General features: G+C 41.3%; 1 protein-coding gene across 5 annotated transcripts in view; it reads right to left on the reverse strand.

Moving 5' to 3' along the window:
- The window catches only part of MLIP (muscular LMNA interacting protein), a 294,647-nt gene that overhangs the window by 262,902 nt on the left and 5,588 nt on the right, over positions 1–26,157 (reverse strand). For 3 of the 5 annotated variants that reach the window (XM_024983829.2, XM_059880515.1, XM_059880528.1), the window contains exon 1: positions 19,811–19,943. The exons of 1 other annotated variant lie outside the window; for it this stretch is intronic. In XM_024983829.2, the coding sequence (XP_024839597.1) occupies positions 19,811–19,873 (63 nt within the window). In that variant the 5' untranslated portion in view covers positions 19,874–19,943. One more of the 5 variants, XM_059880531.1, reaches the window with a different exon arrangement.

Raw genomic sequence — 26,157 nt, forward strand, 5'->3', positions numbered from 1 at the left:
TAACACTTGTCATGCTTGTCATAGACAAGCAATAATCCACAAACCATTTTTGGCAGCCAGTCTTCTAGAAAACACCATGAGTGAATGAGAGACTTCTGAGATCTGCCTTCTTTACTCAAGGACCTTCAATTCACCCAGCCATACATAAGAGAAAACCTCACTATGAAACCAGTAACCTTCACTTAGATGGGAGTCAGATCAGAAAATAAGTCTACGGATAACTTATCAGAGGAAATCTGCAACAGCCTAGTATGTATCGTGGGCTTCCCAGATAGTGTTAGTGGTAAAGAACCCACCTGCCAATGCAGGAGACATAAGAAACATGGGTTTGATCCCTGGGTCCAGAAGATCCCTGGAGGAGGGCATGGCAACCTACTCCAATATTCTTCCTGGAGAATCCCATGGACAGAGGAGCCTGGTGGGCTACAGTCCATAGGGTCACAAAGAGTTGGACACAACTGAAGCGACTTATCACACACATATGCAATATGTATCGTATGGGCACTCAGGCCACCTGTCAGGACCACAGCTGACCTTCAGCATAATTCTAAGGGGCAGGAGAGTCAGGGGAAGCGTAAATAAGAATTTTCTGAACACCATACACCCTGATCTAGGTGGTATTATCTCACATTACATCATAAAAATATTATCAATTGATACTAGTGTTGTTATTCACTCAGTCATGTCCAACTTTGTAACCCCATGGACTGCAGCACGCCAGGCTTCCCTGTCCTTCACCATCTCCTGGAGCTTACTCAAACTCATGTCCATTGAGTCAGTGATGCCATCCAACCATCTCATCCTCTGTCATCCCCTTCTCCTCCCACCTTCAATCCTTCCCAGCATCAGGGTATTTTCCAGTGAGTCAGTTCTTCACATCAGGTGGCCAAAGTATTGGAGCTTCAGCTTCAGCACCAGTCCTTCCAATGAATATTCAGGGTTGATTTCCTTTAGGATTGACTGGTTGGAACTCCTTGCAGTCCAAGGGACTCTCAAGAGTCTTCTCCAACACCACAGTTCAAAGTATGAATTCTTTGGCACTCAGCCTTCTTTACAGTCCAACTCTCACATCCATACATGACTACTAGAAAAACCATAGCTTTGACTAGATGGACCTTTGTCAACAAAGTAATGTCTCTGCTTTTTAATACGCTGTCTATGTTTGTCATAGTTTTTCTTCCAAGGAGCAAACATCTTTTAATTTCAGGGCTGCAATCACCATCTGCAGTAATTTTGGAGCCCAAGAAAATAAAGTCTGTCACCGTTTCCATTGTTTCCCCAACCCACTTTAGTATTCTTTCCTGAAGAATCCCCATGGACAGATGAGCCTGGCAGACTGCAGTCCATGGGATCATGAAAGTCGGACACAACTGAAGCGACAGAACACGCATGCACACGTATATATTTATACGTATATATACATATATTCCTTTTCATATTCTTTTCCATTATGGCTTATCACTGGATATTGAATATAGCTGTGCTCTACAGTGAGACCTTGCTATCTATCCATCCTAGACATATCAGTTTGTATCTGCTAATCTCAGACTCCCAATCCTTCCCTTCCCCACCCACCTCCCCTTTGGCAACCACAGGACTGTTGTCTATGTCTGGGAACCTACTTCTGTTTTGTAGACAGGTTCACTTGCGTTGTACTTTAGATTACATAGAAGCAACTGCCCAGACTTTTTGCTTACGCCTTGCCTTGTATGTCAACCAAGGACAAGACCAGTAAGAATCACAAATGTTCACTATGCCTTGTGACTCTCAAAGGGCAATCCTGAGGAAACGCTGTTCCAGCTTTTCTGAGGTATAATTGACAGATAACACTGTAGAATATTTAAAGTGTTCAGTGTGATGACGATACAGGTATACTTCTTGAAACAATCCCCCCACCAACCTGGTTAACACCTCCAGCACCCCACCTATTCACCTTTCTTCCCTTTGGTGAAAACATTTATGTTTCACTCATAGCAAATTCCAACCATATTAGCGTGTTATCAACCGTAACACCACATTCCACATCAGATTCTCAGGCCTTATTTATCTTATAATTGAACGTTTGCTCCCTTTCACCAATCCCTCCGTACTTACCCTTCCGCTAGAGGAGCCTGGTGAGCTGCCGTCTATGGGGTCGCACAGAGTCGGACACAACTGAAGCGACTTAGCAGCAGCAGCAGCAGCCCTCGGAAACCACTTTTCTACTCTCTCGAAAGAACATTTGAAAGTCCAGGTATGACCTTCAGGTTCCCAAGAACCCTCTTGTGTGTTTCTCTCCCACTTGTACTCTGCAGTCACTGAGTATCATATTGGAGATCTCTCTTCCCTCCTCCCTCCTTCCAGGACTGTTGCATGACAGATAAAATAATTTTTGCTGTGTTCAGTCAATATATTTGGGTCTACTTATAGCAGCTACTTAGACTAAACTTCTAATACAAGTTCATTAGCCTAGTAATTTTCCCATTAAAATTTAGCAACTTCTGGAATTACAGGGAAATAGGTGTCAATAGGAGAAGGCAATGGCATCCCACTACAGTACTCTTGCCTGGAAAATCTCATGGACGGAAGAGCCAGGTGGGCTGCAGTCCATGGGGTTGCTAAGAGTCGGACATGACTGAGCGACTTCACTTTCATTTTTCACTTTCATGCATTGGAGAAGGAAATGGCAACCCACTCCAGTGTTCTTGCCTGGAGAATCCCAGGGACAGGAAGCCTGGTGGGCTGCTGTCTATGGGGTCACACAGAGTCGGACACGACTGCAGTAACTTAGCAGCAGGTGTCAATATTTTTACATGTGTTATTTCTATCAATAACTTTTGTTATGAGGGCTATCATTACCTTCATTTCACAGACAAGGATTCTGATATTTAGAGAAGTTAATAAACTTGCCAAGATTATAAGTTAATACACTTGACAAGGTTAAATGCCCCAGGTAACACAGTGAACTGTGGGAGCCAGGAACGATGCCAATGTGACGTCAAGCCAAGGCCCCACACCACCATATTTACAATCCCTTTGGCCCTGAGTTACACTAGGCAAAGCCAGCTCAACTACTCGGGGAGAGAAACTGGCATTTTTTAAACCAATAAACTATTCTCTTTTTGGTCAGTTTTTAAATCTTTGTCCAATATTTCTATACTGCCATTTTTTTTTTTTTTTTACTTTTTAAAAATTTATTTTTAACTGAGGGAAAATTGCTTCCCAATGTTGTGTTGGTTTCTGCCATTCGACAACGCAAATTAGCCACAATTATATGTGTATCATCTCCCTCTGGAGCTTCCCTCCCCGCCCTTCACCCCAGCCCCCTAGGTCATCACAGAGCGCCAGGCTGGGCTCCCTGAGTGATAAAGCAACTTCTCACCAGCTGTATGAGAGGTTTGTGGGGGTCTCGTAACATAGCTCATATTTTCTATAGATCTATGCTTTTAAAAGTGCACTTTCAGTGATTAAATATATTTGGGCAAGTGTCATTCACCGTGGTAAAAAAACCCAGAAGCATTTGAATTTTCCCCTTTCTGCAGATGAGGTATGAAATCCAGGCATGACGTCTCCATCAGAACTTTCAAGAATCTAAGTTCTACCCTCCCAGAAGGTTATAGAATCACATTCATCAAAACTGGAAGGAACCTCATATGATCCAGTCCAGTATTTTCTTCTTACCATGAGGACGCTGAGACCCAAGGAAATGAAGTAACTTGTCACAGCCATGTCTAGACTGATGGTCCAGCTTTCCTCATTCTTCCTGCAATTCCACTCAGCTTCACTCAGAGACTGACAACAAGAGGCCAAAGAGAAGAGCACCACGTGCTGTTCCCTGATGACCTCATGACATGATGTATGATGCTGGGGGTGCAGGGGCGGAGATTTACACCTTTGAACAAAATGCTTCCACACCTTTGAATAAAGTGATGTAATATTCTATCCACTGGGAAACTGACGGAACTACAGCTATTTGTCTATGGCCCTTCTCTTTCTTTTACTGGATTCATTTCACAAGTACAATTAACCAACATTTAGGAAACCTGGGCTGAGTTCGCCCTTTCTTTTCACGGTCAAGGGCATCGGCTGCACCAGTAGCTCTGCAGCCCTGAAGCAGTGCCATGGAAGAGCCTTTCTCTCCCCTCTCTCTCCATCTGTCTCCCTCTCTCTCCCTCTCATACACACACACATACACACACACACACACACACACACACACACACGATATCCTGATACACAAAAAGGAAAACTAAGCTCATGCTCTTAAAAAAAAAAAAAATTTCAGTAACTAAATTCAGGTTGTCCTTTTGCTAAGAACAGAAGCAAATGACATTTGTCTGTTAGAGAAAACTTTCGACTTTTCAAGAGTCATCCCTGACCCCTGGAATCATTGATTCCCAGATCTCTATGCAGGAGTAAGTTAAATACCAGCTGCCCGTGTGCCCTGGTTTGTCTGGGACAGTCCTGGTTAGTGCCTGTTGTCATAAATTATTAATCGCACCCCTTTTACTCTCAAAAAGCTCCCCATTTGAATCATAAAGCACATTGTCACCTGGTCAAATAAGAACTTGAAAAATCTGTCCATCACATAAAGAACCTGATTCTTACAAATAAATGCCAATAGTATCAGAGGGGAAATAAAAATGAGTGGTCATAAAAACAAGATGCTTCCCATGAAACTATCTTTTTATTCTTTAAAGTTATAAAATTTCAGGTAGCAGTCTATTTCAAAGTAAGTTCTTATAAAGTTCAGATTTGCAAAATACTGCAAACACCTCACTCAGAAAATATTTCCCATAATCTTCCTAAAACAGTAATCTTGTCCACCTGAATCTTTAAGCAAACTGATGTTTCGTTCCACCATTCTCAGTGTTTCTGTAGGAGTATTATTTGTTATTTGGACCCAAACACTAATTAGAAAGCAGGTAATTGGAAACATAAAATTTATCCCAGAATACGTTCTTGAGCAAATTTAACCATAAAGAAAATTGAGTTTAGAGACAACATGTTATGGTGGTTCAGTGCATGGACTTGGGGGCAGCCTGGGTTTGCAATGAGCTTTACCATTTACTAACTGTGAAACTAACCTCTTTCACCTTGGTTTCCCCACACATAAAACTAAAACAGAACTAATATCAACTTTGGGAGTTAGACCTATTTATGGATCTATATATCTCCAGTATGTATAGAGAGATGCCAAGGTCATAGCAAAACTATTGATATGTAAGTATTAACACAGGTGGCTGTTGTTGAGATGATGAAGCACTCCTCTGGTGTTTGAAAGAATCTATAATACATGGGATTATTTTGTCATGGATAATTAGAGTGCATATGCCATTCCAATAAATGATGCTGAAACATCTGGACATCCAAAGACAAAGAAGAAGATGGAAAAGGAGGGGGCCAAGGAGAATGAGGAGGAAAATGAAGAGAAGGAAAGGGAAAGTGGGGAGGAGGAGGGGTAACTGTCAACTTAAAATTACTTCTAGTACTTTAAATACTTGGGAAACTTAAAATGATCCTTTTTATATCTCAAGTATTATTTTCAAAATCCCAAAGCCAAATGCACAAAAATTCCAGACAGAAGTATGTGCTCCATTCTACCTCATCCAGAGTGTATGATTGTTACTGCAGAGTGTGTTGGGATAATCTACCTCACAGCACTGGATTTGGTAGGAAAAGAAAATTAATCTTAGAAAAATATAAACTCCTCAAAAAAAATAATAATCCTCAAAGGATAATGCAGATTCTATTGATGTCCTGAGCATCTCATTAATCATAACTGCCAGGGGTAGAGTTTCCAGGTATCTGAAAATGCCTAATTAATTGCCATTTTTCATAGTACCTAACTTTTAACAAAGGAAACAACATGTTCTTGGAGCAAAACTGAAGTTCAGTTAATTATTTTAAAATTGTATTAAAAGACAGCATCTCCGTGGCTGTCCTTCTCCCCACTCTGAGAAAGTTCCACACCTCTGCCCTTCTTTCTTTGCTCCAGGAACCAGCGCCTGGGCTCACAGGAGTCTGCCACTCTCTCTGCCACACGCAGGCCACACCCTGGCCATGCTGTCGCCAATGCTGAGATCTGCAGTTCTGCCACCCCCGTCGTCGCTGCCCACCAACGGCCACACCAAGGCGTCCAGGGCTCTGCAGTGAAGATGCAGACGCTTTTGCCAAAGCTGCCGGCACCAAGAACACTGGCATTTAGTGCTTTCCACGCTGCTCAAAGACTCCCCGGAAGACAACTCTGCCCATTTTTTTCTCACGAGCAAAACAGCTGAGATCTAATGAAAGATTACCCAGAAGGGACGGTGACCTGCCATACTTAGGGTCCCTCATTTTCTATGGACAAAACCATAAGAATCTTATCTTTTACCCCAGGAGTCAAAGGTAAGTCTCTCCCTGGGAGGATTTTCAATGTCTCTTAAAAAACAAGTTTTTGAAAGTGCCAAGCTACCAGCTCTCCGGACGTGGCCGAATCTTAGGATGAATTCAGTACAGGCTTCGTCTGTGATCCTTACTACTTCGGAAGTCAGATAAAGAGCACTGCACACCCACATGTACGTGAAAGTCACACCTGTGCAGTTAACCAAGATTTATCAGGTACACACCAGACACGGACCTCAATGCCAGGAAAATCCAGTTCTTGTCCTTGAGGAGTTTGCGGTCTGGTGGTGGCCCAAGGCTGTTTGGCTAAAAGATGAAAGCTCTCAAGAGTCTATAAATCTGCTCTCAGGTGAGGAATAGTGCACCAAATATCAGCTGACCTTGCATTCTTCTCTGATACAATCTCAGTTCAGCAGGATCATAAAAATGTGAGGTTATTATGAACAAAAATAACTCTGAGCTATTTGAAATTTAGTAAAACTGAAAAATGTAGTTCAACTCACAGTATTGCAGACTTTATCTGTAAAGAGAAGCACTGCCCAAATACATTCACTGATTTGCTTGCTAATGTTCTTCCCAAGTAGAAGGTCCATAAAAGACTCATTCATTCCATACTGCACAATATCTGTATTTTTGTAGGGAAAAAAGTGGAGTATATTGTCCACTATCCCACAGCCCTTAAATTTCCTCATATAATATTATCGTGGATTCATAAATACTTTCTCTACTGTGTCCATTATTCTTGCTTTTACAAACAATATGGCAATAAACATCATTGAAACTAATATTTGTACATTTCTGCGCTTCAAAAAAATTCTTAGAGTAAAATTACCTGGCCAGTAGACATACAAGTATCCAAGGCTTCATTACATATTATGCTCCGGAAAAGTTGTCTTAATATAAGCCCTACTTGTAGTATAGGAACTATATGTTTTATAGAAAAATTCTAAAGTAAATAAGTGAACCATTGGTGGTTTGCTTTCCCAGGAAAATACATTATGTCCAGGGAAGAAAAATGGCAGATGAAGTAAGAAACATAAATTATGATCTCCTGAAGAGAATAAACAGTTTCTGGATTTAAAACTTTTTTCAGTCCAACAGCACTTTTAACCATATTTATGATGTTGAAGCTGAAACTCCAATACTTTGGAGTTTCAATACTTTGGCCACTGGATGGGAAGAGCTGACTCATTTGAAAAGAGTCCCACCCCGATGCTGGGAAAGATTGAAGGCAGGAGGAGAAGGGGACGTCAGAGAATGAGATGGTTGGATGGCATCACTGACTCAATGGACATGAGTTTGGGTAAACTCCAGGAGTTGGTGATGGACAGGGAGGCCTGGCATGCTGCAGTCCATGGGGTCACAAAGAGTTGAACATGACTAAGTGACTGAACTGAACTGATGTTCTTCTTTTAAACATTCTACACACACGTGCACTAGGATGCCTTCCTAACAATTCACCTCAACTCCTCCGCTCCTACAAACATCCAGCCTTGATAAGTCTAGCAGTCACTGGTATATTTTTTATTAATTGTATGAGCTACATATTAAGTATGTCATAACTATTTGCACTGCACAATCTAGCCTTTTTGTTCTCTCCCTACATAGAATCTGCATTAATGTAATATAAGTATTCTCCACTGTGTACCATGTCTTTCAAAATGAGTGCCATGTTTTATTAGAGAAATGCAAATCAAAACTATAATGAGGTATCACCTCACAAGGGTCAGAATGGCCATCATCAACTACAAACAATAAATGCCGGAAAAGGCGTGGAGAAAAGGAACCCCTATGCACTGTTAGTGGAAGCGTAAATTGAAATAGCCACATGGAAAACAGTATGGAGGTTCCTTAAAAAACTAAGCATAGAACTACTATCTGACCCAGCAATCCTATTACTGGACCATATACCCATCAGTTCAGTCAGTTCAGTTAAGTCGCTCAGTCGTGTCCTACTCTTTGCGACCCCATGAATCACAGCACGCCAGGCCTCCCTGTCCATCACCAACTCCCGGCGTTCACCCAAACTCACATCCATCAAGTCAGTGATGCCATCCAGCCATCTCATCCTCTGTCATCCCCTTCTCCTACTGCCCCCAATCCCTCCCAGCATCAAAGTCTTTTCCAATGAGTCAACTCTTCGCATGAGGTGGCCAAAGTACTAGAGTTTCAGCTTTAGCATCATTCCTTCCAAAGAAATCCCAGGACTGATCTTCAGAATGGACTGGTTGGATCTCCTTGCAGTCCATGGAATCTCAAGAGTCTTCTCCAACACCACGGTTCAAAAGCATCAATTCTTTAGTGCTCAGCCTTCTTCACAGTCCAACTCTCACATCCATACACGACCACTGGAAAAGCCATAGCCTTGACTAGACGAACCTTTGTTGGCAAAGTAATGTCTCTGCTTTTGAATATGCTATCTAGGTTGGTCATAACTTTCCTTCCAAGGAGTAAGCATCTTTTAATTTCATGGCTGCAGTCACCATCTGTAGTGATTTTAGAGCCCCCAAAAATAAAGTCTGACACTGTTTCCACTGTTTCCCCATCTATTTCCCATGAAGTGATGGGACCAGATGCCATGATCTTCGTTTTCTGAATGTTGAGCTTTAAGCCAACTTTTTCACTCTCCACTTTCACTTTCATTAAGAGGCTTTTGAGTTCCTCTTCACTTTCTGCCATAAGGGTGGTGTTATCTGCATATCTGAGGTTATTGATATTTCTCCTGGCAATCTTGATTCCAGCTTGTGTTTCTTCCAGTCCAGCATTTCTCATGATATACTCTGCATATAAGTTAAATAAGCAGGGTGACAATATACAGCCTTGACATACTCCTTTTCCTATTTGGAACCAGTCTGTTGTTCCATGTCCAGTTCTAACTGTTGCTTCCTGACCTGCATACAAATTTCTCAAGAGGCAGATCAGGTGGTCTTGTATTCCCATCTCTTTCAGAATTTTCCACAGTTTATTGTGATCCACACAGTCAAAGGCTTTGGCATAGTCAATAAAGCAGAAATACATGTTTTTCTGGAACTCTCTTGCTTTTTCTATGATCCAGCTGATGTTGGCAATCTGATCTCTGGTTCCTCTGCCTTTTCTAAAACCAGCTTGAACATCAGGAAGTTCACAGTTCACATATTGCTTAAGCCTGGCTTGGAGAATTTTGAGCATTACTTTACTAGCGTGTGAGATGAGTGCAATTGTGAGAAAACCGTAATTCAAAAAGATGCACGCACCCCAATGTTCATTGCAGCATTGTTTACAATAGCAAGGATGTGGAAGCAACCTAAATGCCCATCAACAGAGGAATGGATAAAGAAGATGTGGTACATGTATATAATGGAATATTACTCAGCCATAAAAAGGAATGAAATGGTTCATTTGTAGAGATGCAGATGTACCCGGAGAGTGTCATACAGAGAGAAATAAGTCAGAAAGAGAAAAACAAATATCATACATTAATGCATATATATATGGAATCTATAAAAATGGTATAGATGATCTTATCTGCAAAGCAGAAATAGAGACACAGATATAGAGAACAAATGTATGGATATCAAAGGGGGAAGTAGGATGCTATGAGGAATTAAGAGATCGGGATTGATCTACAGAAACTAATGATACTATACATAAAATAGATAACAATGAGAACCTACTGTATACACAGGGAACTCTACTTAATGCTCTGCAGTGACCTGAACGGGAAGGAAGTCCAAAGGGAAAGGATACACGTATATGTAGGGCTGATTCATTTTGCCGTCCAGTAGAAACTAAGCAACACTGTAAAGCAACTCTACTCCAATAAAAATTAATTAAAGTTAAAATAATTGGGAAAAATAAAATAAACACGCTTACTTTTGAAATTTTGTCACCCTTCCAGGAGAGACAAAATTAAAGCTTAGAATTTTGATGCTGGCACACCTTCTAAGCATTGCCTCTGGTTTGAAATCACAGCCTCAGGACTTCCCTAGTGGTCCTGTGGTTAAGACTCCTTGCTTCTATTGCAGGGTGTGAGGATTTGACTTTTGGTCAGGAAACTACAATCCCACATGCTGTGTAGTGTGGGCAAAAATTTTAAAAAAGGAAAAAAGAAATCACATTCTCTCGCAGAGGACAAACCCCAGACACAAATCCAGGGTTTGTGTAACTTGTACCCCATTGTGATTTCCTTTTGCCTAATGGCTCCTGTTTATTGAAGGCTTGTTGTATGCAAGTGCTTTTCCAAACTTTCCTCATTGCCAGTCCATATAACGGCCCTGGGAGGCGAGTCACATCCTGTTTTAGAGGTAAGGAAACCGAAGCTGATGTAGAATGATCACATAAGAGCCTGGATTTGAACGCTCACCCCAGAGTCCCTGCATTGAACCACCACCATCACTATGGCACAAAGAAGCAGGGTCAAAACAATAACATTCATTTTCCAACTTTCAGAAACAGCATAATATTTTTAATTACATGCTCAGAATATTTCTTGGCACACCATATAGCATGGCTTATAAAACATTTATACATCAGAACCTCTCTCTCAATGAAGAATCTGGGTGTTTGACAACACTCACCACCTACTGAAAAGATTTTCCAACATTGAACATTGAGGAAGATTGACTTTTGACACGTCTTTTGGTTCGAGAAGACTGAAGGAACCCAGGCATTTCCCTCACATCCTCCTCTGGACTGCATTAAAAGGAGAGAAAAGGAATCTAAAAGAATAAACCCACAACTATAAGAGACCTATCATAGGAGGGGAATCAGCATGAAGCTGTGTGCCGTAAGTTTCTGGAAGATAGGAGACGGAGGTGCATTGCGCTATGAAGCAGAGCTGCAGCTAGGAAGGGGCCCTGATAGATGCCTGTCCAAACCCTGGAGGCACCAGAGCCAAGGAAGGCAAATTTCACAGGGCAGGACTGTAGGTGGGCTGCAAAGAAGAGAATTCTTTGGCGGTCTCTAAGACCCATCCCACTTCTTCTTCCACTTGCCGTGCAAAGGAGAACGGGTGGGCAGAAAGTCACAAGCTACACGCAGAGAACTCCCAGGCTGGATGGATGAATGAATGAATGAGAAGAAGCCAACGGAACGACAGACAGGAATTCCCAGGTTGAAAGCTGAGGTCCACTGGAAAAGCAAACCAGAAATCAGAAAACATTTGATTTTTTCCATATTACCTTCACGTTTTCTAAAAGAGCTGCCCTTTCTCTAATAAGCTTATTAATTCAAGCTGACATTTTCTCATTCAGCTTCCCCATGATGACGTGACATCCCAGCAAAGTGGAACAGGTTCAGGAAAGCAATCCTGTGAGCTCTCTCCTCTGCTCTGAAAATGAACGTCATCAAGGCAGTATTCATGAGCATGAAGTGGTCTCTGAATGGCTACATCCTGACAGACACAAGGCCAATCTTGGAGAAAAAACTGTGGGGACATCTTCCCCAGAAGCTACCTGTGCAAGGAAACCCCCACTTAACTGAGAAGGAAAGTGACGAAAGGACGCTCCAGAAAATCTCAGGTTATAAATAAAAGAGAAACGCCGGCTGTTAAATCGCAGACACCCTCTCGCCATTTTAAAAAGCCATCTCCTTATTTTTATGATCAGGCAGCAAAACAAAGCCCTCGACTCTCTAACGTGCTTGCATCACTAATACCACAGTCTGCTTGCCATTCCCTGGGGGAAGCCATACCCCGGACAGCACGCGTGGCTAGTTAAGTCATTGTTAATTCCCACAACGAGAACCTAGGAACCACCTCACCACAGTACAGGGTGTTACAAACATCGCTGTGAAATCACAGCTCGGTGAGAGCCCACCATCCATCTTTCTTCTACTCGTCAGCACACAGAGCTCCAGCAAAAGACCCATTCAAACAGCGCATCTCAGACTTACATTATCAGCAGACACTGCTTTAATTAGCAGTGATTTTCAAAGGACTGGTTTGGCTTCGAGAACTTCCTGTGAACCATAAAGTAGAAATCTGGATCCTTATCAGTTTCACTTTTCTCTTCCCCTCCCTGCCCTGGGTTCTAATAGACTCAGCCCTCATTTTTTTCCCTTTGAGAAAAAAGAAAAATGGAAATGGTGGCTAGGATTTTGCCATTCGTGTGCAATCCACTTTTTCCTCAACCTCAGTGATGCAAAAGGGACTAAAATTAGAGTTGCAAAGGGACCAAGTTATCTGTGTCAGGCACATTGCAAGGAGCAGCGAGAACTACAAGAGGGAATGAATACGCCCTAAACAAACCATCTCAGAAATAACATTTAAAACATAGAGCCCATATTTTGTAAATTGCTACTCCTGATGAAAACACAGAGCCCACTTTATGTACTGCTGTAAGAAAACAGAATGCCTTATTTTGATAATATTTCAGTGTTAATATTGAAGCAATTACATGCTTCTTTCTTCATCGATTCCATAATTTTCCCCCATGATCCAGTTCTCAAATCTTTGTCATTTCTCAGTGAAAACATTGAAAATATATGCAATTCAATTTGTGAGCACTGAACTGTGAACTTTCTATACTGCAAGGAAGGTTTAATCTAATCATGACGACTTCTGTTTTACATTTGGTCAGTGATGACATAAAAACACAAATTATTTCAATGTTTGTATAAACAGACATTCTTTGCCATGGAAAAAATTTAATCAGCACACAGCCAAAGGGTATTTTGCTAGAGACTCAAAGTTTCAGAGAGAATAACAATCTTGACAAATCCAACCCAGCCTTGTACAACCTAGCCTCTTAGCTAGGACACTAGCTAGTGTTAGTCACTCAGTCGTGTCCAGCTCTTTGTGACCCCATGGACTGTAGCCCACCAGGCTCCTCTGTCCATGGGATTCTCCAGGCAAGAACACTGGAGTGGATTTCCATGCCCTCCTCCAGGGGATCTTCCCAACCCAGAGACAGAACCCAGATCTCCTGCATTTCAGGCACATTCTTTACTGACTAAGCCACCAGGGAACCCCCAGGACACCAAAGGTTAAGTGACTTGTCAAAAGCCAGACAAATACAACCTTCCCTAGCCTCAGATACAGCATGTTTTTCACTACATAGGCACTTAGGAAGAAAGCCTCTTATTTGGAATAAGAAGTCCTCATCACACACACACACACACACACACACACACATGCGCATGCACACACACACACGTGTAGGTTCTCTGTTCTGATTTTCACAGATATGTTAGAATGGTCCCCAGAACACAGACACACACACACACACACGTAGGTTCTCCGTTCTGATTTTCATAGATATATTAGAATGGTCCCCAGAACACACACACACACGTAGGTTCTCTGTTCTGATTTTCATAGATATGTTAGAATGGTCCCCAGAACACCTGCATGCACTCACCTACCCTAACTCATCATTTTCCCAGCCTCACCTTATTCTGCCATGATGCCCATTAAGACTCAACTACAAAATTGGTGCAGCCATTATGGAGAACAGTATGGAGGCTCCTTAAAAAGCTAAAAACAGAGCTACCATATGATCCAGCAACACCACTCCTCGGCACATATCCAGACAAAACCATAGTTCAAAAGGATGCGTGCCCCTGCACCCAGTGTGCAAGGCAGCACTGTCTCCAACAGCCAAGACGGAGCAATTTACACATGTCCACTGACAGAGGAATGGACAGGAAAGACTTGTGTGTGTATATATGAATACACAAAGGAGTATTACTCAGCCAAAGAAGGGATGAAATAGTGCCATTTGCAGAGACATAGTCAGAAACAGAAAAACAAGTATCATATAACATCATTTATACATGGGATCTAGAAAAATGGTACAAATGAACTTATTTGCAAAGCAGAAATAGAGTACAGATGTAGAGAACAAACTTAAGGTTCCCAAGGAGTGAAGGACGGGCAGGATGAACCGGGAGATGGAGACTGACATATACACACTACTCTACGTTACGCAGACAACTCGTGAGGACCTACGGCAGAGCAGGGAACTCTACTCGGTGCTCTGTGGTGACCTAACCAGGAAGGAACTATACAGAGGTCGATGCATGCATATACGCAACTGATTCACTTGACTGCACAGCAGAAACGAACACAACATTGTAAAGCAACTACACTCCAGTAAAAATTAGTTTTAAAAGAAGAGTCAGTTCCCACTGCTTTGACAGTTTCCCACTGATTCCCATGACAGTGACCCATCACCATTATGGCATCATGGCGTCTCATCTCCTCCCTCCGTTCTTTATATCATGCTACAGATTCTTCAGATAGCTTTAAAAATGTGTTACTGGCTCTATGAACAGGAGGCCAGAGAGAGGTTGCTGCTGCTACTGCTGCTAAGTCGCTTCAGTCGTGTCCGACTCTACACGACCCCACAGACGGCAGCCCACCAGGCTCTGCCATCCCTGGGATTCTCCAGGCAAGAATACTGGAGTGGGGTACCATTTCCTCCTCCAGTGCATGAAAGTGAAAAGTGAAAGTGAAGTCGCTCAGTTGTGCCCGACTCTTAGCGACCCCATGACTGCAGCCTACCAGGCCCCTCCGTCGGGTGGGACTATTTCTCATGAAAGAGAGCTCTAAGAGTAGTTACTTAGTTTTTTACCTTGACTTGCCAGTGGTCAGGACTCATGGTTACTCTGTGCAACTATACATCTTCACCTAGGGTGAAACCAGAATCTTCTTACTACTCACAATGCTTGAGGGCTGTTTCAGTTCTTTGGAGAGCACATCTTAATCAATCAACTCCCTAATACCTGGAACAGACTGATCAATCCTATGCCCCTCTACTGACTTCTCAGAGGAGGTCTACCCCTGTAAGATATGAGACCAACTGACTTGATCTCACTAAAAGTTCGGAAGTGACGCTGAGCTCAGGAATTCAGAGAAGCTAGTTCTGAGTTTCCTCTGTTTGCCTTCCAGTCAAGGGAGGCTTACTGAGCTGCTTACCATAAAATTGTGTTCAGTACCACCCATCTGTTTTGTGAAAAATAATTATTTCCACAGAGTATGTTGAGTGTCAGCTTATTACAGAGCTTTGGCTCTCTCAAACAGTTAAATTCAAAATATACTGATGACGAATGGGCCATCTTAGGAGGCGTGTAGAATTCACAGCAGGCACCACAGACGTGCCAGAGAGGTCAGCGGCATTCTCAGAGACGCGCAGATGCCTGCCATTCTCCGTGACGGTGCCACCCGGAAAACCGAATGAGCCAGTAGCATGGAGGAGTTAAGGTTTGGGCACAGATTAACTCATATCCTCTACATCAGAGTAACCAGACACAGTGGACATTCAGAACAACTTCTCAGTGAAGTCCAGAACATAGCAAGGGTCACTGGACCACTCTCACAAATAGCAAAGAAATGGAAGGAAGTTTTCAAGATAAATGACCAAATGTCAAAGAAAAGGAAATATTGTTTGTTTGTTCTCCACTTCCCTTCATCTTGGTCATCACCAGAATTAGTGTATTAAGGATCTAGGGCAATCAATTATGACATAAAGATACAGAGATTCAGCACCTTTCCTCCAGAGAACTACAAACTTAAATTTACCACTTATTGTATTATGTGATGCTACCTTGTCAGAAATAATGCATAGATCAGAAACAACACTCAAGCTGTACAGAAAATAATCTCTCAATAACACACCAAAAACACTGGCAGTAGTCTACACTTTTTTGTTCAGATATGTAAGCACCTACTAAGTGCCTGTTACCAGGGACCCTAGTTAGATACAATAAGAAAAATAAATAGGTATGCAAATGTTGGTTTGATGCCTTGGGAGCTTGCTGGGTGAAATTTGAAATTGGTTATCATACAGGGGGGGGTTTGGAGAGACCAGAGAAGGGGCAGAGACTCCAGAAGGTGGGTGGAAGGTTTAATAAACAGGGATCTTACATACAAGGCTTTCTTGGGCATCAGCAAGAGAAGTCAATCTCCTGGATTGCCTGTCAGAATCTTAGAAGTTTACAGAGAGGTCCTACCTGGGTCCAGTCAGACTGTCCCACCCAGACAGTCTCAGCATCCCCTTCTTCTCAAGGCTGCATCCCTGAAACAGCTCCCACTGTGGGAACAGTAGACAGAATTCATATTCTAAGGACAGGGGACCAGGGAGGAGGCTTCCACTGCCTGGTCTTGCTCTTGGGTCAACCAGAGGTCATGTTCTCTCTGTGATCTCCTCCAGCAGTTGATATTATAATGAAACAAAATATGTTACTGCATAAAATGCTTCACGATTGTTCTCATTGTTAAGACATTCTGATGAGTAATTATATATAGTCTTGCTGTCCCGAGTCTATGTAAGAATGAAAAAATTTGGAATGTTTATGTTTTGCACCCTTAGAATATTTCTAAGCTACTTAAGCTTACCATTATTCCTTTATAATCTACTAAAAAACAATCAAAACATAATAATCTCCTCAATGGCCGAGGCTTTATCAAGCATGTTCCGTGGCAGCCCTTAGCACATGTCTTGTTCAAATGGGCATTCAGGAATACATACCGATCTGAAAGGATCTTTTTGTTTCTCAGGACAGACATGAAGTTGACTCTTTGAAAATGCTCCAAACAAAACTCAACAATGATATCAGGAATTATAGCCAAAACAGTAGTTTTGTGTTTTGTTTGCTAACAGATTTCTTCTTAGAAAAAGATTTTACTTTTATTATTGAATCTATAAATTGATAGTTGATTTAACCTTAAAGTACTACCCTTCACTGGATTACCACAGAATTTTTAAATGTATGTTTTGTATACTTATATTTTACCCATCATTTTTTCTTCCACATCATTTCTCTTTCATTGTATTCAAAAGAGTCATGATTCTCTTTCCCTAAAATTGAGGAGAATGTTTTTGTGGATCCTAAGGAAATCTACATGTCATAGGATAAGTCTTTCACCCTCAAATTTAAAATAAGTAAAAAAATTTTAATAATTAAAGGTAAAATTTTACTTAAAATACCAGTTTTAAGCTTCTTATATTATACACATCCTGTTTTACAAACTGTCAGATGATTAATTTCTTTCTCAATCTCAGATAGTTACTTTTACTCAAAAAAGCAATGTTTTTTGGGTAAAAAACACAGCAGTCAGTTCCACTGTGTTCATTTGTTTCTACCAAGCATCCGTATAAAATGAGTTGGCTGTTGTACCCTTCTCATTATGATGATTTTTGTGATATTTATTGAACATTTATTACTTGGGAAGATAGAATTGTCTCGAGATATACTAACTGATGTGATAGAAATTATTAGACTTATGTGTGAGATCTATTTGTTCTTATCACCTTTTAAGAGAAAGAAACCACCATTAAGTCAGAATGCTCTGAGACACATGACTATTTTTACTCTGTTAATACTGTATTTTCTTTTTCATTAATAAATTTCAGTTAAAGATCAATGTAAGTGAAATTCTTTGTTGATGCATTTAATCATCTAAAAGAAAAGGAGTTTGGAGAGTAGTCAAGATTTCTTGCTTTAATTTTACTTGTTATATTATTTACTTATTTTTGGAGTAGGAAATGGCAACCCACTCCAGTATTCTTGCCTGGAAAAACCCAAAGACAGAGGACCCTGGCAGGCTACAGTCCACACGGGCACAAAGAATCAGACACGACTGAGCAGCTGAGTACTAGCACCATTTACTTATTTATCTATTTATCTGCACAGGTAACTTTCCCAAGCACTGAACTTTATTTACTGTGTTCCTACCCTCCCTGAGAACCGCCTATGCTCAGTACAGATTGGATATTCTGGCGCCTTCTGATCCACCCCAGATTTTCCTGCAAATCTCCTGGAAATTAATCAGGGGCCAGTCCTAGGCTTCCCCTCCAGACAAAAGTCCATGAATGTTATGACAATTACTCCCTCTAAAGAGAGGTTTTTGCTCACTTCTTGATTCAGAGCTGTGTTCCGGAGAGATTCGGGCACCTTTGACCTCCCGGGCAGTGAAACGTTTATACACCAAGAGTTCATTTTCACTTTTGTTCACTTGCCCCATGTCCACTATGTTTATTCTTCCTCTAAAAGACTGCCAGTGAGCTCTGGATCCAATTTCACACTCGTTCATAGCAACTCTTACTGGTGTATTTATTAACCATCTATCTGGTTCCATCAAGGTTTTATAACTCCTAAGCCTTATAGTTCACATATCTGAGTGTTCCTTTTACTTTGAAATGCATTTCAGCTTTCTCATTTTATGTAAACAAAGCCTGGATATGTACTTGCTAAGTAAGTCAGGCCAAAAGCAGTTTGAAAATAACAGGTTCAGCCGAGGGACTTCACATACATTATAGTTGATGCTCGTAACAGCCTTCCGATTAAGTATCACTGCTCCCCATCAACAAGCGACTTAACTGAGACGCGAAAGGCTTAAACAAAATCCCATCATCCCACATTTAGAAGTGATGGAGTGAGGATTCTCATCAGATCTTCCTGATTCAAAACCCCTAGTTAGTTCTACAGTAATACAAGACTTTTTAAAACAGTCCAAAAGCAAAGTGGTCTGGGGCCATGACATGTTTAAACAATCACCTGCAGAGAGGTCCACGGTCAATATTCAAAATGACCCAAATCCTTTAAGAAGAAGTTTTATATATTTTATCCAATATATTTCTTCAAGACCATGAAATTCTAACATACGTTAGGAGTTTTCAACGCAATATGGTTTTTTCTTCCACCTTTCAGGTTTTAATATCATTGCTAGTGCATATATCTCAATGTCAGACATCCAGAACAACACATTCTCATGAGTTCAAGAAGCCACAGTCTTACAGTCAATACAGTTTTAGTTTTTGCTACTTGTACAGCTATTAAAATAAGCCATGCCCTGTTCTAACATTAACTCTGAAGCCTCAGTAACTTTATAAACATAATTAATCTCCTAAACCTATCAGGTGAACCATGAACAATACATTCTAATCTATGTTACAGCACATTCTGTGTTTGAGCAAACAGAAGTGACCACTGTGTTTACTGACATTAAATTTCTTAGCATCAAGGTAAAGCAACTTTTACAAATTTTACTGCCAAAAACTAAACTTTTTCAAAAGTAAATTTTATCCTTACATTTTATCATTAACTTTTTCCATAAAAAAATTAAAATTGTCCATAATACTCAGATTTCCCTTGACACACATTCCTGGTATCTCTGAAATTGAGTTTTGAATATTCGCTAAACTTCATATGAGTAAAGAAAATAACCTCCCAGTATTGAGGTGACCACCACCAGGTCTCAAAATAAATGGATCCTGGTTGTTAAAACAGAGATAAACCATATCATTTAACTAAATCTAATTTACCCACATTCTAGTAATGACATCATATTAATAATTTTATCACATTGTTTTCAGTAAAACCCTTGGAACTCATTGATTTCAAGGTCATTGACCAGAAAAACAGGGAAACACAGGTGCCTGGTATAACGTTTTCACACTATAACAACTGATTTTTGCTCCGCTAGTTACATCATAAATCCGTGTTTGTGAAATATCAGCCTTACCGTCAGTTTCTCCTCTAAATTCTCATTTAATAAGCTTCCTTTTCCATGCTTTTCAAAGTCCATGTTGAAAGAGAATGAGAGAGAGAGAGAAAGAAAAGGCAAGATTCCGATTCTGTCTAGAAAATGATGTGATGTGCTTACATGTTAGATATTGCAGGACATTCCAAGTTGTGAGAGCCCAGGACACTATCAGAAAGCCCTGGCGATAATTTCTGGTTAGCTAGTGTTTCCATTTATAGATGTTCAAACCCCATAAACAGAGCCCTGAAGAGACGTCAGGCAGCTGGCCTTAGATAATGATAAATGTCACCAGATAAGAAAGCAACTCCTCAACAGGAGATTATCCCTACATGTTAGGTTCCCTGAGCCAAGAAAGATGTCTGTGACAAAGAGCCACTGTCAAAGAATTCATTAATAGCCATTGCAGTCAAATAAAACGTACTATAGAATATGGGCCTAATAAACAAAATTTAAAAGGACGAATGTGTTGGGACTTCCCTGGTGGTCCAGGGGTTGCGACTCAGCCTTCCAATGCAGGGAGAGAGGCGGGCGGGTTCCATCCCCGGCTGGGGAGCTAGGATCCCACATGCCTCACAGCCAAAAAAACCAGAAGCGATATGGTGATAAATTCAATAAAGACTTTGAAAAATGGTTCACATCACCTACTGAAGAGCACATGGAACTCTGCTCAATGTTAGGAACTCCCTGGATGGGAGAGGGGTTTGAGGGAGAGCAGATACCTTGTGCATGCTTGGCTGAGTCACTCTTTGTTCATGGAAACTATCACAACTTTGTTAACTGGCTACACCCCAATATAAAACAAAAAGTTTGAAAAAAAATAAAATTAAAATGATCCACATCAAAAAAAAAAAAATCTTTAGATACAATCTAAACCTGGCATTCAAGCCTCTGTACTAATGTAAGCTATACAAATAGATCTTTTTTTTAACCTCTGTATCAATAAATGAGAGTAACGCTTAAAAAAAAAACTTTACAAAATAAAATTAAAGGACAAATGTGATGGTCTTATAGCAAACATGAATCAGCCAGCCCCATTCTTTCTAATTCCGATTTGAATCCTGGCCTTATTTTGCAGTTCAAAACTTTAAAAAGTCACTTCAAGGAAAGCACAAAGTTAACTAATTAAAGCTATTCAGACACACAACATATATATTCAAGAGGTGTTGTCAACTTTATATCATGAAAAGTAGGCAAATGATGTCTACAAACTTCATAAAAGAAAAGTGATACTTTTCCTTCACAAACCTGATTATTTTTTTCATTATCCTGGATTTTCTACTGAGAACAAAGTTATGACATAGAACATGAAACTCACTTTTTCCAGTCAAACAAATGTTCCCAGAATTCTTTAGAAATAGTTATATGCCTGAAAAAAAATTAACTGTGCAGCGCGATGGTAATTAACTCCCTGTTTTTTACAGAGAATAGATACGTGGATGGCAATAAAAACGGCTTTCAGAAACATGTTGCGAGGCTCTGACCTTTGGCGTGATCACAGCTGATTCTCTATCATCAGGCCGGGTGCACTAGGCTTATTCTGCATCAGGATGGAAGGGCTGAGGATTCTAGAAGTGAAACATTTAGCAGAAATAAACCTAGCCACCACTGTTTCAGGATGAGAATTCAGAAACTTCTATCAGACTCATGGGCAAAAGTGGTTTCCCTCTTTGGCTCTCCTCAGATCCAGAAAGGGAATCACACATGCTAGTTATTGTTCCAACAAGCTTGGAAATGTAAGTCTTAGAGGCTGATTAGCATGCAAGATCCATACGTGTCAAAAGCAAGGCAAGAGTTGACATTTCACATGAGGATGAAACAGAGCAGGACCTTATGGTCCTTCCCCTCCATGTTCTCTGCCTGCCTTTTGTCTGTGAGAAACCTTAGCCAAAGAATAAGTTTAATCAGAGAAGTGAGAAAATGCAGAAACAAAGGAAAAGAGCTCAACAAGATTAATCACAGTAGTCATTAAGTATCTAAGAACTTTAGTTTCTTCTCAAGAACTATAGATACTATTCTGAGCCATATCCTGTGAGCTGTCTTACAGATACTGAAACCGCAGATGGGAGAAGTTAACTACACGGTGCCCAGACTATAGGCACGACACAGCGTCGCAGTTCTGAGAACTGGCCTCAAAGAAACGGGGAAAAAATGACCCTGGAATTGAAGATTAACTATTTAAAACAATCAAGATGGCTCTGATCAGACCACTGACGACCAATTTCAAGAGGACTGTCAGAGCTGACTGTACTGTTACTGCATGGAGTCCCCTTCCTCTGTCTGTAACAGCTCTTGCTCACTGATTGTCAGAGGTGGGATCGGATTTTGGATAGAAGTCCACCCTCCTCCTCCCACCCCACCCACCGCTTGCTGGCATCCAAACTAAAGCAAACTTTTCTTTCCCCAACCTTGCCTCTTTATTGGCTGTTGCACGGTGAGCAGCTGGACCTTACTTTCAGTTACAAAGGAGACTTCCCAAAATCTCTCTAGAGGGAAAAAAAAAACCCACAACCCAGCATACTATGGCTGCAAAAGAAAACTTGGTCAATGCTAATATAATACCTGAAGGTGAAATCTATGATCCAGTTGGGAGTAAAGGGAGGGTGGGATGCAAAGCTGGTTGGGGAAGGAGCAGATGCTGGTGATAATGAGAAGAATGGAAAGTTTAATTAAACAAACATGTGCTGAGTATCCATAATGGATGAAGAGTACTAGGTGCAGGCAGATTTTTTAAATAATGGATAAAAATAATAAAAAACGCTAAGATATAATCTCTGCTTTCCTTCCTTCAACAAGCTCACAATGTAGGTGTGACTGAACATAAATAAGATAACAGCACTCTTACACAGCACACCCAACAGCACTCACCCTGTGCCAGCAACTGGCTTTAAGACTTTGCATATACTGTCTTAATTAATTCTCTAAACCACTTGTAGGAGGTAGACACTATTCTACCTACTTATTCTTAGTGTTTGTTAAACACTTCTAGGTAGGCACTGTTATTTTCCCCATTGTTACCAGCTGAACTGTCTTCTCCCCAAAATTCACAGTGGAAATCCTAACCCCCCAGTCTCTCAGAATAAGACAATATTTAGAGATAGGATCTTTACAGAGGTAGCTAAGTCAAGATGAAGGGAGCCATGTGACTCTGCAGAGATAGCTGTCTGGTCAGAGGAAGGAACATGTTTGCTGTTGTTGATAAACAGGAAGGATAGCTCTTGGCTTCCGTTGGACCAGCAAGTGCATGAGGGTTGGCTTTTATATGGGCATAATTTTACCTAAGGAAAGGTCCTGGTCCTTCAGTTCAGTTCAGATCAGTTCAGTCGCTCAGTTGTGTCCGACTCTTTGCAACCCCATGAATTGCGGCACGCCGGGCTTCCCTGTCCATCACCAACTCCCGGAGTCCACTCAAACTCACATCCGTCGAGTCGGTGATGCCATCCAGCCATCGCATCCTCTGTCGTCCCCTTCTCCTCCTGCCCCCAATCCCTCCCAGCATCAGAGTCTTTTCCAATGAGTCAACTCTTCCCATGAGGTGGCCAAAGTACTGGAGTTTCAGCTTTAGCATCATTCCTTCCAAAGAAATCCCAGGGCTGATCTTCAGAATGGACTGGTTGGATCTCCTTGCAGTCCAAGGGACTCTCAAGAGTCTTCTCCAACACCACAGTTCAAAAGCATCAATTCTTCAGTGCTCAGCTTTCTTCACAATCCAACTCTCACATCCATACATGACCACTGGAAAAACCATAGCCTTGGCTAGATGGACCTTTGTTGGCAAAGTAATGTCTCTGCTTTTGAATATGCTATCTAGATTGGTCATAACTTTTCTTCCAAGGAGTAAGCGTCTTTTAATTTCCTGGCTGCAATCACCATCTGCAGTGATTTTGGAGCCCCCAAAAATAAAGTCTGACACTGTTTCCACTGTTTCCCCATCTATTTCCCATGAAGTGATGGGACCAGATGCCATAATCTTAGTTTTCTGAATGTTGAGCTTTAAGCTAACTCTCTCACTCTCCTCTTTCACTTTCATCAAGGAAAGCTCCTGGTCCTTAAACATATGTAAAATATATTTAAACATATCCCTCCAGAGTCACATGGCTCCCTTCACCCTTTATCCAGAGCTTCCCCAGTGACCATCTAATTTAGCATATCCTCTGTCCATTCATTTGCTGTCTTCTACTTCATGCTGCTGCTGCTGCTGCTAAGTCACTTCAGTCCTGTCCAACTCTGTGTGATCCCATAGACGGCAGCCCACGAGGCTCCCCCATCCCTGGGATTCTCCAGGCAAGAACACTGGAGTGAGTGTGGTGCCATCACCTTCTCTGCTTCTACTTCATAGTTCTTATCATTCTGCCAGCCTATCATTATACATGATATTTGAAGCTTTTGTTATCGTTGTTGTTCAGTTGCCCAGTCATGTCTGACTCTTTGTGACCCCATGGACTGCAGCACACCAGACCTCACTGTCCCTCAACATCTCCCAAAGCTTGCCCAAGTTCATTTCCATTCATTGGCAATGCCATCCAACCATCTCATCCTCTTCTCCTTCTGCCCTCTATCTTTCCCAGCATCAGGGACTTTTCCAATGAGTTGGCTGTTTGTATCAGGTGACCAAAATATTAGAGATTCAGCTTCAGCTTCAGTCCCTCCAATGAGTATTCAGGGTTGATTTCCCTTAAGATTAACTGGTTTGATCTCTTTGCTGCCCAAGGGACTCTCAGGAGTCTTCTCCAGCACCATAGTTCACAAGCATCAATTCTTTGGTGCTCTGCCTTCTTTATGGCCCAGCTCTCACAACCATAGACCACTGGGAAGACCACAGCCTTGACTATATGGACCTTTGTCGGCAGAGAAATGTCTCTGCTTTTCAACACACTGTCTAGGTTTGTCACAGTTCTTCTGCCAAGAAGCAATCATCTTCTGATTTCATGACTGCAGTCACCATCCACAGTAATTCTGGAGTCCATGAAGAGGAAATCTGTCACTACTAATGGGGCCAGATGTCATGATCTTAGTTTTTTAATATTTAGCCTTAAGCTGGTTCTTTGACTCTTCTTTCACCTTCATCAAGAGGCTCTTTAGTTCCTCTTCTCTTTCTGCCATTAGAGTGGTATCATCCATATATCTGAGGTTGTTGATGTTTCTCCCACCTATCTTGATTCCAGCTTGCATTTCTCATGATGTGCTCTGCGTATAGGTTAAACAGAGTGACGGCAGACAGCCCTGTCGTACTCCTTTCTCAGTCTTGAACCAATCAGTTGTGCCATACAGGGTTCTAACTGTTGCTTTTTCACTGGCATACAGGTTTCACAGGAGACAGGTAAGATGGTCTGGTATTCCCATCTCTCTAAGAGTTTTCCACAATTTGTCATGATCCATATAGTCAAAGGCTTTAGAATAGTTGATGAAACAAGAGACAGATGTTTTTCTGAAATTCCCTTGCTTTCTCTATAATCCAGCAAATGGCAATTTGACCTCCCTCTTCCTTTTCTAAATCCAGCTTGGACATCTGGGAGTTCTTGGTTTGCATAATGCTGAAGCATAGCACGCAAGCATGACCTTACTAGCATGGGAGATGGTGCAATTGATTTGAAGTTTATCCATATCTAACATTTATTTTCAGTTCATATCTCCAACTACAATAAGTCCCCTACATGTGAACCTTCAAGCTGCAAACTTTGAAAGATGCAAATGTGTGTTTCATCAGTGCCAAGTGCAAATGAAGCTGCAGGTTGCTCTCCAACTCCTGTTGCTGACGATCCTTCACTCCACCATCTCCCACCTCCTCTACCCGCTCCAGTCAGTAACCCTTCCTGCCTGTTCATTTGATGACAGCCCCTGTATGCCAGCTGTTGTCCTGTACTGCTGTACTCTTCAAAGTACTATACTGTAAGATCAAAAATGTTTTCTCTATTTTTTGTGTTTGTTTTTTATGTATTACCTGTGTGAAAAGTATTATAAACATATTACAGTTCAGTACTATGTAGCTGATTGTGGCAGTTAGTTACCTAGGCTAACTTTGATGGACTTACGAATGCACTCCAAGAACAGAACTCTTCCATATGTGGGGGATTTCTTGTACTATATAAGCACCAGAGAGTGCTTTATTCATCACTTTATCCAGGCACTTAAAGCATGTGTGTGTGTGTGTGTGTGTGTGTGTGTGTGATTCAGTCACTTAAAGCATAGTAAGGACTAAACAAAAGGACGTGGAAAGAGCACAGGAGAGAGGAAAGAAAGGAAAAAAGCAAAGAAGGAAAAAAGGCAGAAGGGAAGGAGCAAGAGACAGGAGTGAAATGTATCCAATGGATATGACTTAGGGAGGGAGC

Source organism: Bos taurus, chromosome 23 (genome assembly GCF_002263795.3).
Source record: "Bos taurus isolate L1 Dominette 01449 registration number 42190680 breed Hereford chromosome 23, ARS-UCD2.0, whole genome shotgun sequence".
Classification (NCBI taxonomy): domain Eukaryota; kingdom Metazoa; phylum Chordata; class Mammalia; order Artiodactyla; family Bovidae; genus Bos; species Bos taurus.